General features: G+C 43.1%; 1 protein-coding gene across 2 annotated transcripts in view; it reads left to right on the top strand.

Moving 5' to 3' along the window:
- Nucleotides 1-10015, top strand: part of LOC124146406 (molybdate-anion transporter-like) — a 129443-nt gene extending 119428 nt beyond the window's left edge. Inside the window, exon 13 of one of the 2 annotated variants that reach the window (XM_046516672.2) lies at nt 8306-10015. In XM_046516672.2, the coding sequence (XP_046372628.1) occupies nt 8306-8438 (133 nt within the window). In that variant the 3' untranslated portion in view covers nt 8439-10015. The remainder of the gene's footprint in view (nt 1-8305) is intronic. The other variant, XM_046516673.1, reaches the window with a different exon arrangement.
- Nucleotides 10016-14531: the final 4516 nt, after the last annotated feature.

Raw genomic sequence — 14531 nt, 5'->3', positions numbered from 1 at the left:
TTTAAGGTCGGATATATACCGCAGTCTCTTCAGGTTTCTCCTCCCGATGTCTTCAGAGCCATGGCTCAAGATATGGACCAGAACTTTGCCTCTGGTCTGCCTGGGCAGAGTTTCTGCAAGCTGCCTGGTCTATCTCGTTACCCGATTTATGGCATGCCGTTTTCGTCACCCATGAGTAGGGACTTGGATTGGGGGCTACTCTTCAAGAAACCAGCGCCCTCCAAGATTCTAGTAGAAGACAGGCATTTGGAATCCATGGACACTGCTGTTCATCACCAGCTACAACCGCTTGCTATGCTGTCGACAGCGATCGAGGCCCTCTCAGCGTACTTTGAGGAGAAAGAACCCCAAGACGAGGATGACAGGACGGTGCCATCGGTCCTCACCTGTATGCAACGGTGGATCTCTGACGTCCTCGCCCAGTCCCTATATGTATCAGGCCAGATTACTACGGTACGTTGCCATGGTTACATCGACTGCACTGAACTACCTGATCGTCATGGCAGGTCACTCTTACGGGCCCCGTGGTCATCGCAACAGTTGTTTGACAGTCGTACCAACGACGTTCTGGACAAGTACTCTAGGGAAGCCGAGCGTGACATCATCATTTTGACTTCACACAACCTGTCCAGACGGCCACCGGTTTCGAACGCCCCACGATGACTTTACCGAAACGAGAATGTGCACATTCCACACTCCACCAACGGATCGGCTGACGGAGGCCATCGATTCGTTGGTGGAAAAGGCGGCCGTACTTCGCCTAGGGACATCAGCACCATCACCGGGGTACTACTCGCCCATCTTTCTAGTACCCAAGAAAAACTCCACAAAGATGCGGCTTATTTTCAATCTAAAAAAGTTCAACACAACATACCTCCAACAACCCGACACATTCACCATGATATCCCTCAGCTCTCTGCGTCAGATGATATTACCGAACGACTTCCTCGTCTCGATAGACCTTCAGGATGCGTATCTCCATGTACCAATAGCTTCCGAGTTCCAGAAGTACCTCCGATTCGTCTACCAAGGTCTTCATTACCAGTGGGCGGCCCTCCAGTTTGGATTTTCTACGGCCCCGTGTATTTTCACACAGATCATGAAGCCAGTCGTAGAATGGCTCCATCGGCAGGCGATCAGGGTCGCCTTCTACCTAGACATCAAGCTCCAAGCTCACCAGTTCACAGAAGCCCTTCAAGCAGAGTTGGCGACCACCCTAAGTCTACTACGGTACCTCGGGTGGATCGTCAACCTTCAAAAGTCGGACTTGGTACCAACTTGGGATCTACAGTACATTGGGATACGCTTCCAGACGGGGGTCAATCTGGTCACGGTACCTCAAGACCGTTGGGACAAGATTGTCAGCAGCGTTCCGAGACTTCTACATGCCCCGGCGTCGGTGCACACGTGGCAGGAAGTCCTCGGTCTGTTGACATTGGCCCAAGACCTGACTCGCCGAAGTCGTCTTCAACTTCGTCCGCTGCACAGAGATTGCTGTACCCCCACCTGGAGTTTCCCAATCTCCTGGTTCCATTTCCGGCGCAGCTACGTTGTCATCAGGAGTGGTGGCTCCAGCCGTCAAACGTGTGCGAAGGCGTCTTTATGAGCGAACCTCCATTCATACTACACCTATTCGTAGACGTGTGATGGGTGCGCACTTCGGGGACGACCAAGCGGCCGGGCTGTGGTCGCCAGAAGAAAAGGTCCTCCACATCAACTGCCTCGAGAAGGAAGCAGTGATTCAGGCGGTCGAGTTCTGGAAACTTTGACTCGGTCGGAAACGGCTGATGATACAGTGGGACAACTCCACAGTCGTATACTGCATCAACAAACAGGGAACGACTCGGTCGACTCGGACCGGACATTCAGTCGACGACTTGGACATGGGCGTACGCGCCCGTCACATCCCGGAGGCCATGTGATAGCCGACGCCCTGTCGAGACCATCGAGGCCGTCTCCCACAGAGTGGATGATCCATCCAACAGTCTTTCATCTGCTGACAGATCAACTTGGTTGCCCCTAGTAGATCTCTTCGCAACCCGGTACAACAACTGCCTCCCTTGATTCGTGTCGCCGGTTCCAGACCCACGGGTATGGGACCACGATGCTCTAGCGATATCGTGGGAGGGTCTAGACGCTTACACGTTTCCGCCAACAGTGCTGTTACCATCGATACTGGAGAAAGTTGTCAAACGGCCAACCTACGTCTGCTTTTGGTCGCGCCTTATTGGCCTGCCAGAACGTGGTTCCCGGAACTTCTTCAGATCATCGATCAGCCACCGTTCCCGTTGCCAGATCGAGCTGACCTCCTTCTTCATCCTCACACCGACAACTTGCATCTGGGGATAAAGAACTTCCAGTTTTACACCTGGGTTTGCTTAAGACCACGATAATGAAGAAAGGATATTCGGCTAAAGTGGCAGCGCTTCTATCAGCGCAGTCTATCTCCGGTCATCTTGGCGTCTGAAAGGGTCGACGATCTCGACTTATCTGGCAGCTTTGGCTTCAGTGGTGCCGTCTCCTACGGGCGACAAGCTCACTAAAGTACCGGAGTTGCAGAAGATTCTACGTGCCTTCATGGTTGAAGATCAGTCATGTAAATTCCGACCGCCGACCTGGCACCTCGATGTCGTTCTGCGCAACCTGTCTAGTCAGGCTTACGAGCCTCTAGATCAGGTCGCGTTCGACTTATTGTCTCAGAAAACGGCTTTCCTTCTCTCACCGGCTACGGCAGCGAGAGTATCGGAAAAACATGCCATTGACGTCGGTCAGATAATGTTCGATCAGCGTAACCATGGCAATGTCCATCTTGGTCTCAGATGGGATTTTTTAGCGAAAAATCAACTTCCTGGCCAAGATTCGAGAATGTTCCACATTCCTTCCTTATCGGCCATTATGGGCCCTCATGATCACGCTGATCTCACCCTGTGCCCAGTTCGTGCGCTTCGTATTTACCTGCAGCGATCTGAACAGCGACGACAACATTTTCGACGGCTGTTCATACCGCTCTCAACCAATGCAAAGAAAGAGATTACACGTAATACTCTCTCCTTTTGGTTGAGAGCGGTAATTCTCAGAGCTTACGAGGCGCAAGGACTCGCACCTACAACCTCCTCTCATCCGCACGAAGTTCGAGCCATAGCTTCAACATTAGCACTCCACAGTAATTGTTCGCTACAAGCTATTATGGAGGGCTGCTTTTGGACATCTACTTCAGTGTTTGCTTCGCATTATCTCAGAGATATCTCAACGGAAGATGTTGAAGGACTCAAACAGTTTGGTCCACTCGTGGTGGCACAACAGATCTCTCAGAAAAGAAAGTGAATTTGTGCTTTATTCACTTTGGACTTTTTGCTCGACACTTCGTGCCATATAACATGTTACAATAAAAGCTGTTGGTGAATGTATGCATTCTTATGGTTTTTTGTTGTGTGCAGTACTTCGGCTTTTTTTTTTATGATCATTCAGTGTATGCATCGTCTTCCCATACTTTATAGTACTGCTTGTATTTTTTAGTTACCTTGTATACTGTGAGTTGCTCTGTAACTAAATTATGCGCCGACCACACTTCGATCGCAGTTCAACTGACGTGTGCAGTTGTCCTGTCGCATCGATAGTTACTTGTGGGTCGAAGAGCATTAACCATGCTATTTTTAGTTACCTTGACTATGGTGAGTTGTTCTGTAACTAAATTATATGCCGACCACACTTCGATCGCAATTCAACTGACGTGTGCAGTTGTCCTGTCGCATCGATAGTTACTTGTGGGTCGAAGAGCATTAACCATGCTGTGAGTTCGTGATAAACAACTTGTCTCGTCCGTGCATCTGGTTGAATGTTCTATTGTCACTACAGGGGTGAGGAACTTGGTACATTCGACGTGAAAGAGGTCACTTCCTGATTACTTTCCCGAACCTCCTTCCAGTGTTCCGTCGAATTCTACCCATTTGTTGACTGAAAACAGACTAAAACATAGGTTTTTCAGATAAAAACGGTGTTTTATTGGTCTGTTTTCAGTCGTACGTTCCCACCCAGCCATCCCCACGGGGAAGTAATCCAGTCCAGTCCTGCTTGATGGCTTATTCTTCGAGATTAGTGACATGTCATAGGGAGGTGCTTGTGCAACCAGACGGAAACAAGTTTAATGTTTACATTCCAGCTTCTGACTTCCTTTTAAACGTGCAACTAGACGTGAGGGTATGAGGGATACCCATTTGTACGACTGAAAACAGTAATCTGAAAAACCCATATTTCTAACAAATACAAAACCTCTATTACATCTGTGCCATCAATCCTGTATTTTGGCTGTCATCACACTATAAAAATCTTCAGATTTTCAACAGAAGTCCTCTGTCCTGTCAACTATCCATAATAAGTTGTGCATGTAATAGCATCTTGCTACCCATGCCCCTTGCTCAGTGTAAGGTGGGAAATCTCATTTCTTTCCTCTGTGTGCAAGGAACAACATCCAAAATTTATTTCTGAGTTGTCTTGCACATTATTTGGAAGTTGTCAGAATCTTGGAAGAAGGCTGAGAGCAAATAGTTGGCTAAGAAGGAAAAGTTGGCTAAGAAGAAAAGTTGGCTAATAAGAAAGAGGTTGTCAAGAAAAAGGTGGAGACTCTCACCTCCCTTTCTACGGTCACAGCAGAGATTCGTCTCCAGCCATCAGAAGAGTCTTCGAGACACCCCTCAGCATTACTGATGTTGTTCAGAAAGAATGTTACCAAAGGTCTCCATGGATAATCTTCAGTGTGACTGAGGGACCCAATCACTTTCTAAGTTGGTGGGTATTGTTACTAGGGAACCTGAAGCCCTTGAAAGATATGACATACAGGGGAAGACCCATTCAAGCTTGTATGAACCAAAGTTTTAAGGTCAAAAGTTTAACAGCCTTGTACCTTTCCACGAAATAATGATTTTTTAAACACAAGTAGCAATTTATAAAATGATCCACAGCAGAATGTTATGTGAACAAATAATCAAACCTGGCAGAAAAGTTCATTGTACATGGACTGGGATAAAATCGTCCAGATACTCCCACCCTTGAAAACACCATGCAAAATGTTACCTCATACTCATGCAACAAAACTCATCATGTGCATTCAAATGGTATAAATACCGGCAGTGGAGAGAGAAGTTGAAGTCAGTACGATTTAACTTATGGTTAGACGCCATTTAACTGAAACTGAGGTGGCTAGAGCCACAGGAACAATACAGGGTGGTTTGGCTCAAACAGCTAATCAGAACAATGTTTATTGTTGAGTCATTTTAAGAGCAACAACCCAATCTCACCAAACTGGCCTAAAGACAAAAGAAACCATGCTTCAGTTCTCCGAAGGTGACAACTCCTAGACTGGCTAGACTGGCCTAGAAGCAGGTTCACCACAGCACGATTTCTCCAGAATCACCTTCAACAATTGGCAGGTTGTCAACACTAACAAGTTCGAAAAGACTCCATGCAGAGGGTCTGTGGTCTAGAAGACCAGTACAACGGATGCCATTGCCTACACACTATGGATAACACTGGATGATCGTAATTAGTGGGTCAAACATTGGCAAAATGTTCTTTTCATAGACATTTCCAGATATTGCCTACTCTTCAATGATGGTTGGGCCGTTGTCAACAACACCAAACAATATGACAACTGTACCATTGTGGAACACAATCGTTTTGGAGGTTAAAGCTTGATAGTGTGGGGTTGGATAGGTTTGGGTGAAGAGATGTTGTCAGCAGATGGTGTACCATGACTGGCGTTATGTTACAGAGATGAGATTATCACACCTGTCATCATTCCCCTGGCACACCAAACTGGTCCTAACATCCTCATGCGCATCGATCAAGATTTTGTTACTTTTGTCCTCCAGGCCAACAATATTACACACATGAACTGGCGTGCAAGATCACCGGACCTCAATCCGATTGAACACGCTTGGGACATCCTTGGGAGACGTGTTTTTGGTCGCCATTTTCAGTCCCAGACTTTGGATCCACTTGAGCAGGTGTTATGGGTAAAATGGCAGAATATTGCTTTTAATAGTCTTCAAGTTATATCATGGCATGTCAGCTTTATGTTGGAGGAAAGCCAGAAGTGATGCATGTCTTAGATGTTTACCACTTTGGTGAAACCCACTAGCACGGGTATGGTGCTGACAAACCTAGAAACATAATTGGAGTGAACCCACAATTGTAAGTTTCTGGCATGCCCAAGGCACGCAACTCTGCACAGCAAATTGCAGCGTGTTAAACGACTTGGCCACCCATGCCCCCTAACTTTTTATGAGGAGACTACTATGCACTCGATGCATGGAAGCAACTCTTAGACCTATCTTGGATCCTTGTGGGCAGAGTTAACACCACAGTGTCAGCTTACTCTGACAGACACGGGGAAACCAAACCAATTGGTTTAATGAACGAGATTACACGTTTAGTTGTGTCATATCCCGGGGAAGTTAAACATTTTGGCAGACATTTATCCCGTCGGGATAGGATTGTGGCGATAGAGTGGCCTCTCCATTCAGAGGTCCTCTCTTGTATAACATTATTATGGGATATTGTTTGCTACATGCCAGCTGCCAATGGGAGGTCTCAAAACAAGTTCAACAATATGTCACATTCAACCAGGTTTACTCTCTGGGAGTGTTGTGTGGCAGCCCAGTCTCTTGTGTCTTGGTTGTTCCCACTCCTTGGATGATGTGGGATTAGGATGCAAATATAATGGTTCTGCGAAAGTTTATTTGCCATTCTGCGAAAGTTTATTTGCCATTGTCTTTCACATTCTTAGATTTAGTCCTTTTGAGGTGATTTGATTCTATGTATGCCTGATATTGGTCAAACACCAGAATGAAGAGGTTTTTGAGCCATTAGGTATCCACAATCAACTGTTTACTATCCTGGGATGTCAGACCCCAACAGTCCTTCTGGGATAATCTGCCAATGCTTTAATAGGGGTTTTGATCATTATAGTTATCATTGTTTAAAATTCTAAGAATACTACCTCTATTACATGAGTTCCCACACACCACCTCCAATTATCTGCATATACTGATGTTGGAAAGAAGTGAGGTTTCCCACGTTACATATATTCATGAGATACAGGTAGCAAGATACTATTCCTTGCACAACTTATTATGGATAGTTGACAGTAAAGAGCACATCTGTTGAAAATCTGAAGATTTTTATAGTGTGATGACAGCCAAAATACAGGATTTCTCACAATTATTAAATAGAATAGTATTCATAGAATTATTAACAATGATAGCTATTGTTTGATAATTCCTACTTTATTTGCATTTTGCTCTAAAAAGTGAAATGGGAGACTTCACAACAATAGAAATATAACAAAATGTTGGTCACCAATCAGGTCATACAATTATTTAATTATCATTGTTTCTCCATAATGTGTATAAAAAACACATTAAGGAATTGAGGTGCAATTTTCATTTTTCAAAATTCTCAAGTGGTAATGTTTTAATTTTTGTATTATGATCATGCTTTCAGATTTTATTATTTTTGGGTCATTTTTGACATTTCAAATGCCAGCATTTTCTGAGAATGTCCCATATAGGAGTTTTTGGTCAAATGTGCATATAATAATATTGCTCAGTTATGGAGAAATTTAAATGTGCGCATACATTTACACTCACATGGATATGACAGAAATGTGTTTATGTACGAGTATGTACTGATAACAACACAGACCTTATTTCCAAATTGATAGTTATATGATGAGGTTATTATAACAATTTCCAAATTGCTTACCCCATTGTGATGTGTGTCACAGGATGGGAGAGTATAAGAAATCTCTCGCAACTGATCTCATTTGGAGAATAAGGCCATGTGTATAAGTCAGTTCTCTCTGTTCAGTGCATCTTGTCATTACTGGCACAGCCCAACTAGACTGATACCATGACATGCTACATCAGTTTGAATGTGTCAGTGTTAGGAGTAAGGGGGACAGCACAACATCTTCTCCCATCATCTTTTCATTTTGTCTTTGCTTTCAAGTAATCTAATCTTCCTATCTACACTGTTGAAGTTTCATGTCTTGTTGGGAAACACTGTAATTAATACCTGCTATATTCCCAGTAACAATATTCAACAGTTACATGATAAACCTTATGTGCCTGAAGATTTGGCCTGTTTCTCAATCTAGGAAATATAACATGCCCAAAGACAGCCATGATCTTAATGTTCTGCTAGGTAAGAAACTAACAATTTAACATATAGAATGAGTCAAGAAAATAAATATGTATTTTATTTGAATAGTAAGTATGAATTTGAGATTGGTTATTGTTACTTCCAGGTCGTATGATAAGAGCAAAGTCAGCAGCCTTAGTACAGAGAGTGCAGCAGTGCCACTGAAGGCACCTCTGGACCAGGAGCCAGGCATCACAGCAGCAGCAGGAGGCAGTAACCAGAAGGAGCAAGTGGTGTAACCCCCTTCTTCCTGCTGCAGGTGTTAACTTACTCTTCTCCTCTAGCAGGCATATCAGCTATAGACTGAAGGAGGATTTAACTCAAGAGGGTTGTTTTGTTGGGGGTATTTGTTTGGGGTATTTGTTTGGTTAGTTGCGCATCTTAAGCACTGAAGTAGTAACAAGTTAAATATATTGTTTGTGTAACCATAGCAAAACATTTAATGGCAGTTAGTTTACCTAATGTATATTATGGGATATAGGTCAAGTTTTCAGGACCAAAAACTAATTGAATAGAAAAAGGTGTAGACCAATATCCTTAAGCAACATTTGTAAAAGCTATTTGAAGGTACACCAGTCTACAGCGAGTAACCTATAGAAATCTGCCACTGAACAAAATATACCTGTACATACAAAGGTGATCCGTCAACTGAAAACTTGGCTTCAAAAGTTAAGATATATATAAGGCTACAGATCATTATCAATGCAACAATATATAAAACACTGAAGTGTTAAGAACACACTACAATAATTTGAACATTAAACTGAGTGAAAGAAGTAGACCATATATTCAAATCAAACGTAACATTACAAAATTTGATTTTTAAATGTAGTGTTCAAGAAAGTTGTGACATCAAACACACACTGATCACCTAGCAGAGATCAATGCTCGACAACATCTGTGCAGTTCACGAATATGTATCCCTATCTGGCTTTTGGGGATGTTTTGCCGCTCCTGAAGCAAGGCTGCTTGAAGGTCATTAAGCATGACAGGGGGCATCACTCTCTCCCAAAGAGCCACTGTCCAAGCATGTCACACATGGGTATAGGTCAGGGATAACACTGGCCAGTCTGTATATCTCACCAAATGTTGACATGAGTAAGCTGTCACAATCCTAGCTCTGTGTGGTCTGGAATTGTCCTGAAACTTGTATGACGTTCAGTACCTGGAGACACAACCGGTACAATGTTATCTCTGTACTTTTCACCAGTCATAGTCACTTCAAAGAAGGTCAGTCATGTTGTTCATGCTTATGCCCCCACAGAACCTCACAGAGCCACCATGATCATGCTCAGTTACTGCCTTCAAGTGTCTCTCCCTGTCTTCAAAATACTGGTCTACAGCCATCATTGAAGGACATATTGAAGCTAGACACATCAGAGAATACTTGAATGGGAATGTTAAATGTTGTCTGTTCTGAGAGGAGGTTGGACAGCATGATCTCTTGCTCTGGTGCTATGGTCCCTCAATCGTTGGCTCACTGTTGACACCGATACCTAGGCGCCTGTAATGTGGTGCCTCTCCTGGTGATCTGGCTATGGTTTGCCTGTTCCTGAGTGCTGTCAAAGTCAAATATTGATCGTTGTTCCTTGTGGAGACTCTTGGATGACCAGACCAAGGACAATCACAGACAGAATTTGTCTGTTGAAACCTTCTCCAAAGGTTGGACGTTTTGCCTACTGGGATACCATGTAAATCCCACACTGGTTTGGTTAAATGCATGTAATTCTTTTGAATACATCACCTCTATCACATCAGTTGCCATAAATTCCTGTTTATGCTGAGAACCACACTATAAATTTTTATAAATTTTCAACAGACGTCCACTACACTGCCAACGTATCCATAGTTGTGAGGGAAACCCTTTTCCTTGCCAGGGGCGCCACCGCACATGCGCAAGGCGGGAATCTAGTTACTTCTTTCCTGTGTGTCCAGATGACAACAAGGAAAATTTTTGTTGCACATCCGAACACGTGATTGAGTTCCACGCTTACAAGCACATTAGATCTTCTCAAGATTCATAGACTACAAGCAGTGAGCAGTTCTACAAATAAGCAGAACTGGGGTATAGAAGATCAGAGTCTCTAGTAAGTAATTAGTTAAGAAAAGTGTTGTAGGATGAGATCTTCATCTCATAAACAGACACCTGTCTGTTCGGGCTGTGGGCAACACCAGGCTCCCGGTGACCCTCACCCTAGATGTCTCTCATGCAAGAAAAGCAGCTGCACACAGAAGTCAAGGTGCAGCTATTGCGAGCATCTGTCAAAAGAAAAATTTGACAAGCTCTCCAAGGCATGGATCAATAATCACGATTACAAAAAGATCACTAGAGCATCAACATCAAGAAAACAAGTGATTAAGCCCTTGGCAGCCAAAATTAATCACGTGGGTGACAAGCGAGTGTCGCGAGAGGGCGCCGTCTCACCTTATGAGGAGAAGAGACCCCGTCGCTCATCCCACTCTCCCGATAAAGTTGAGGAGCAGATGCATTTTACCGGCCTTAACACAGCCTCTAACTTGCATCCGGCAACGTCTGGTACGGTTGATCATCGAGTTTGGCCAGAAACTAACGATCTTCACCCTCTGCCGTGTTCCCCCTTTAACTTAAATGAGTTCACGGAAAGAATAACAAATTCAATGTCTGTTATGATTGACACACGCATGCAATCTATGTCTCAGGAAATCTCAGATCTAAAAGAATCAGTTAATCAAACCCGGCTTGGCCAATCAGGGATTGATCACGAGTAAACAGAGATCTAAGGCTGAATATGGCAGTACACCCACATACAGCAGACATGCACAAGGTTACGCTGAATCAGATTATGAGGACAGTAGGAGAATTATACTAAGAGACCGAGAATCTCATAGATCATCTCCCTACCATGCTCACCATAGGGCACATCGTGAATCACAGTCTTCGCATCGCAGTATGCACAGAAATACACACCAGTCAGCCTCAAGCCACTATGATAGACGAACTAACAAAGCTCGTGCATATCAGGATAGTAATCCTAAGCGTGCGCCATCTCATACTGCCACACAGTCCAGTTATTCGGGCGGAGAAAGCGAGGGATATATGACATCACCATACAGTTATAGATCACATGATTCCCGCACAGCTTGCCGTAAATCAGACGACCGGGATTACAATACCCTCAGCCATACGACCCACTCCCAGCGCAGCCAGAGTAGGGGGTGCCGATCTACAGCTAACACTGATTATTCATGCTATGGGGACACAACTATGGAGGATGATTATAGACCAAACAATTACTCTCTTAGAGATATCGTTGCAGAACTTTATGAGCTGATGCCCTCCTTAAAACCAGATCAGGACAGTACGCCCGTTAAACCCTTGATTGAACGTGCTGGGTATGAGGGACCCGTCAGGGGAACTGAACAATTCCATACCCTTCCCCGCCCATCATATATGGATGACGTCATCAAGAAAACCGAAAATCAATTGAATTTTGCAGCAGGAACTAGTGCTAGACTGAGGCCTATCTATAATAAGTCTGCTTACAAAGACACACGATGATCCCTTCGCACTACAGCCTAGCATTGACGAAGATAACTTCGATCTGGTTAAGAAACCTAACCCCAATATGCGCATTGACATGGCCAAGATCAAGAACTTAGATAAAATCAACAAACAGATGATTAATATCAGTTCTTACATTAACTGGTAAGAAGCTGGTATTCGACATGTCATACCCCCGTACAACCAGAGCGATGATCCGCTCTTTGACGCTTCAACAGAGATGACTAGTCAGAAGACGGAATTTATCCACAGCTCACTGGACCATATACTGAAGATGCAGGAAGACCTTCAATCAGCACAAGTCTGGATGTCAGCGCAGTTCCTGCTCATGCAAAGAAGACACTTACTACAGCAAGTTCATCATGTGATGCCGGACCCGTTAAAGAGATCCATGATGTCACAGCCCATTACGTCATCGCAGATATTCAGCGGTAGACTGAAGTCGGTAAAGGAAGCCATTATGTCGTCAACTAACCAGAAGTTTCAGGAATCCACCATCTTGATAGCATCCAAGTTACAGAGACAGCCGGCAGTTACTCAGCACCAACAACATTGATTTCAGAAGTACCTCATGAACACAGGGTAACTTGACTTTGTAACTGGGCTGTGCTATTGATTTAGTAAAACAGGGCAAATGGCAACACTGAAATCAGAGATCGAAGGATTAAGTGATGTACGGTAATCAACATGATAGGAAATATCGATGTACTAACACCGGAAGTGACATCATAGGAGACATCACACCGGAATAACGTCAAGATACGTTAAATATCACTATCCAAAAGGGCATAACGGTAAACCACGTCATAGTGATACGAGAAAATAGAAGACATATATCACAATGGGCATGGTGTAACACCGGAAGTGACGTCACAGATGACGTCATCACCAGAAGTGACGTCATCACAGGGAGTGACGTCATAATATGTCTAAGTATCACAAGGGAATATATATATACCAATCATATGACGTTTTGAAAATTCTCTATGTCTAAGTCTTGTAAGTAGACACATCCGTTTAGATCCCCTTTTTTGGCATATAATCCTTGGTTTTACCACTCCACTAGCCAAATATCTAAGGGATGCTAGATACCAGAACCCACTGGTCCCTCTGGTGTATACTGGCAACTGATGTGATAGAGGTGAGGTATTCCACAGAATTATCAAACAATAGTTATCATTGTGAATAATTCTAAGAATACCACCTCTATCATATCAGGAATTAATCCCTCCCACCTCCCCAAATATCTGCATCTAGTTGATGAGAGTAATGGGTTGAAAGACGTGACTAGATTCCCGCCTTGCGCATGCGCGGTGGCACCCCTGGCAAGGGATAGGGTTTCCCTCACAACTATGGATATGTTGGCAGTGTAGTGGACGTCTGTTGAAAATTTATAAAAATTTATAGTGTGGTTCTCAGCATAAAAAGGAATTTATGGCAACTGATGTGATAGAGGTGATGTATTCTTAGAATTATTCACAATGATAACTATTGTTTGATGTTGCAAGGTTTGTCTCAGATTCTTCACTATTGAAAGTGCCAGCCTTGCATTTGCAAGTTTTACCAGAAAAGGGTCATTCAGCAACTTTGTTTGACAGTGTTTGGTTTACGTTCTGTGTTTTGTTTGTTATTTTTCCAAAAGCTAATCATGTTTGCAAAAGTTACCTTCATGTGTCTTTGGTAACTGTAGCCTTCTGGACATTTATTTTCTCGGAATCTAAACATTTGATGCCAAGAAGAGGAATAAAATTATAACTGTTGTTTCTAAATGAACTTCTAAACAGTGTCAACATGTAAACAAATCAATAATAGCTTGTTGGGAAGCATGTATACACTGATGTATCAGAGTAAAGGGGTTTATAGTGTAGCTGATGCAGTGTGTATATTAACTATGTCATGATTACGATGAGTTCAGCCTTTCCCCAAGGCATAAAATAGGTAGTGATTTCAGGGGGTAATGTTGGTGGTTGACCTATATCCCATAATGTACTCAACACTATTGGTGACATGAGTACCAGAATGTATTCTGTTATTTGCTTAATGTTTTAGCAAATACCTGCGGCATGATATGAAGGATGCATTGTATGTGAGGTGGTATTAATTTATTTTTTGAAGACATTATGAACTGACTAGAAATTTAAATCCAGAGCTTTAAGACATATCAAAATTCAAAGACAAACATCTGTAATTATGATAGATGCAACAAATACTTTCTACTGAGTGTTATTTCTTCTGCTTATGATTAAAAGGAATTATTTTTTGGCTTTACAAAATATTCAACGTAAATAGTGTGCGACATAGGTGCTGACAGTATGTGCAAGATAAATATATCCAGCGACTTTCACGAACCATCAGCAGTCAGTTATGCAAGACCCTCATCACCTTCTACAACATGTGGGTACTGCTACATGCTTTCCTAGCAGGAAATAGGCAACAAACAGTTCAGTGGACCAGTCGTCTTTGCTTAGGCACAACAGTTCGCTGTGCAGAGACTAAAATTTCATTTGAATCCCAGATTTGCCTTGTTTATGATTATAGGTTTGGGTTTCACAAAAAAGGGTAAAATGTTTAAGATCTGCAGGACTTTCATCCACATCAAGCTGACATGATATTACTGAAATGCTGTTAAAAACTAAATTTAGCCAATTTACTCACTCTCTCACACCTTAATTTGTTCTCATAAAATGTAGTTATTTCAATAGTCACCCAACATTTTGAGACAAAAACCGTAACAAGATTCTGATCTGATGTTGACATTGTTGGCATGTTGAAAATGTAATATTTTTATTTT

Source organism: Haliotis rufescens, unplaced genomic scaffold, assembly GCF_023055435.1.
Source record: "Haliotis rufescens isolate VD_foot unplaced genomic scaffold, xgHalRufe1.0.p SCAF_22, whole genome shotgun sequence".
NCBI classification, from domain to species: domain Eukaryota; kingdom Metazoa; phylum Mollusca; class Gastropoda; order Lepetellida; family Haliotidae; genus Haliotis; species Haliotis rufescens.
The sequence above is the reverse complement of the archived record's forward strand: the minus strand, read 5'-3'. Positions and strand labels throughout refer to the sequence as shown.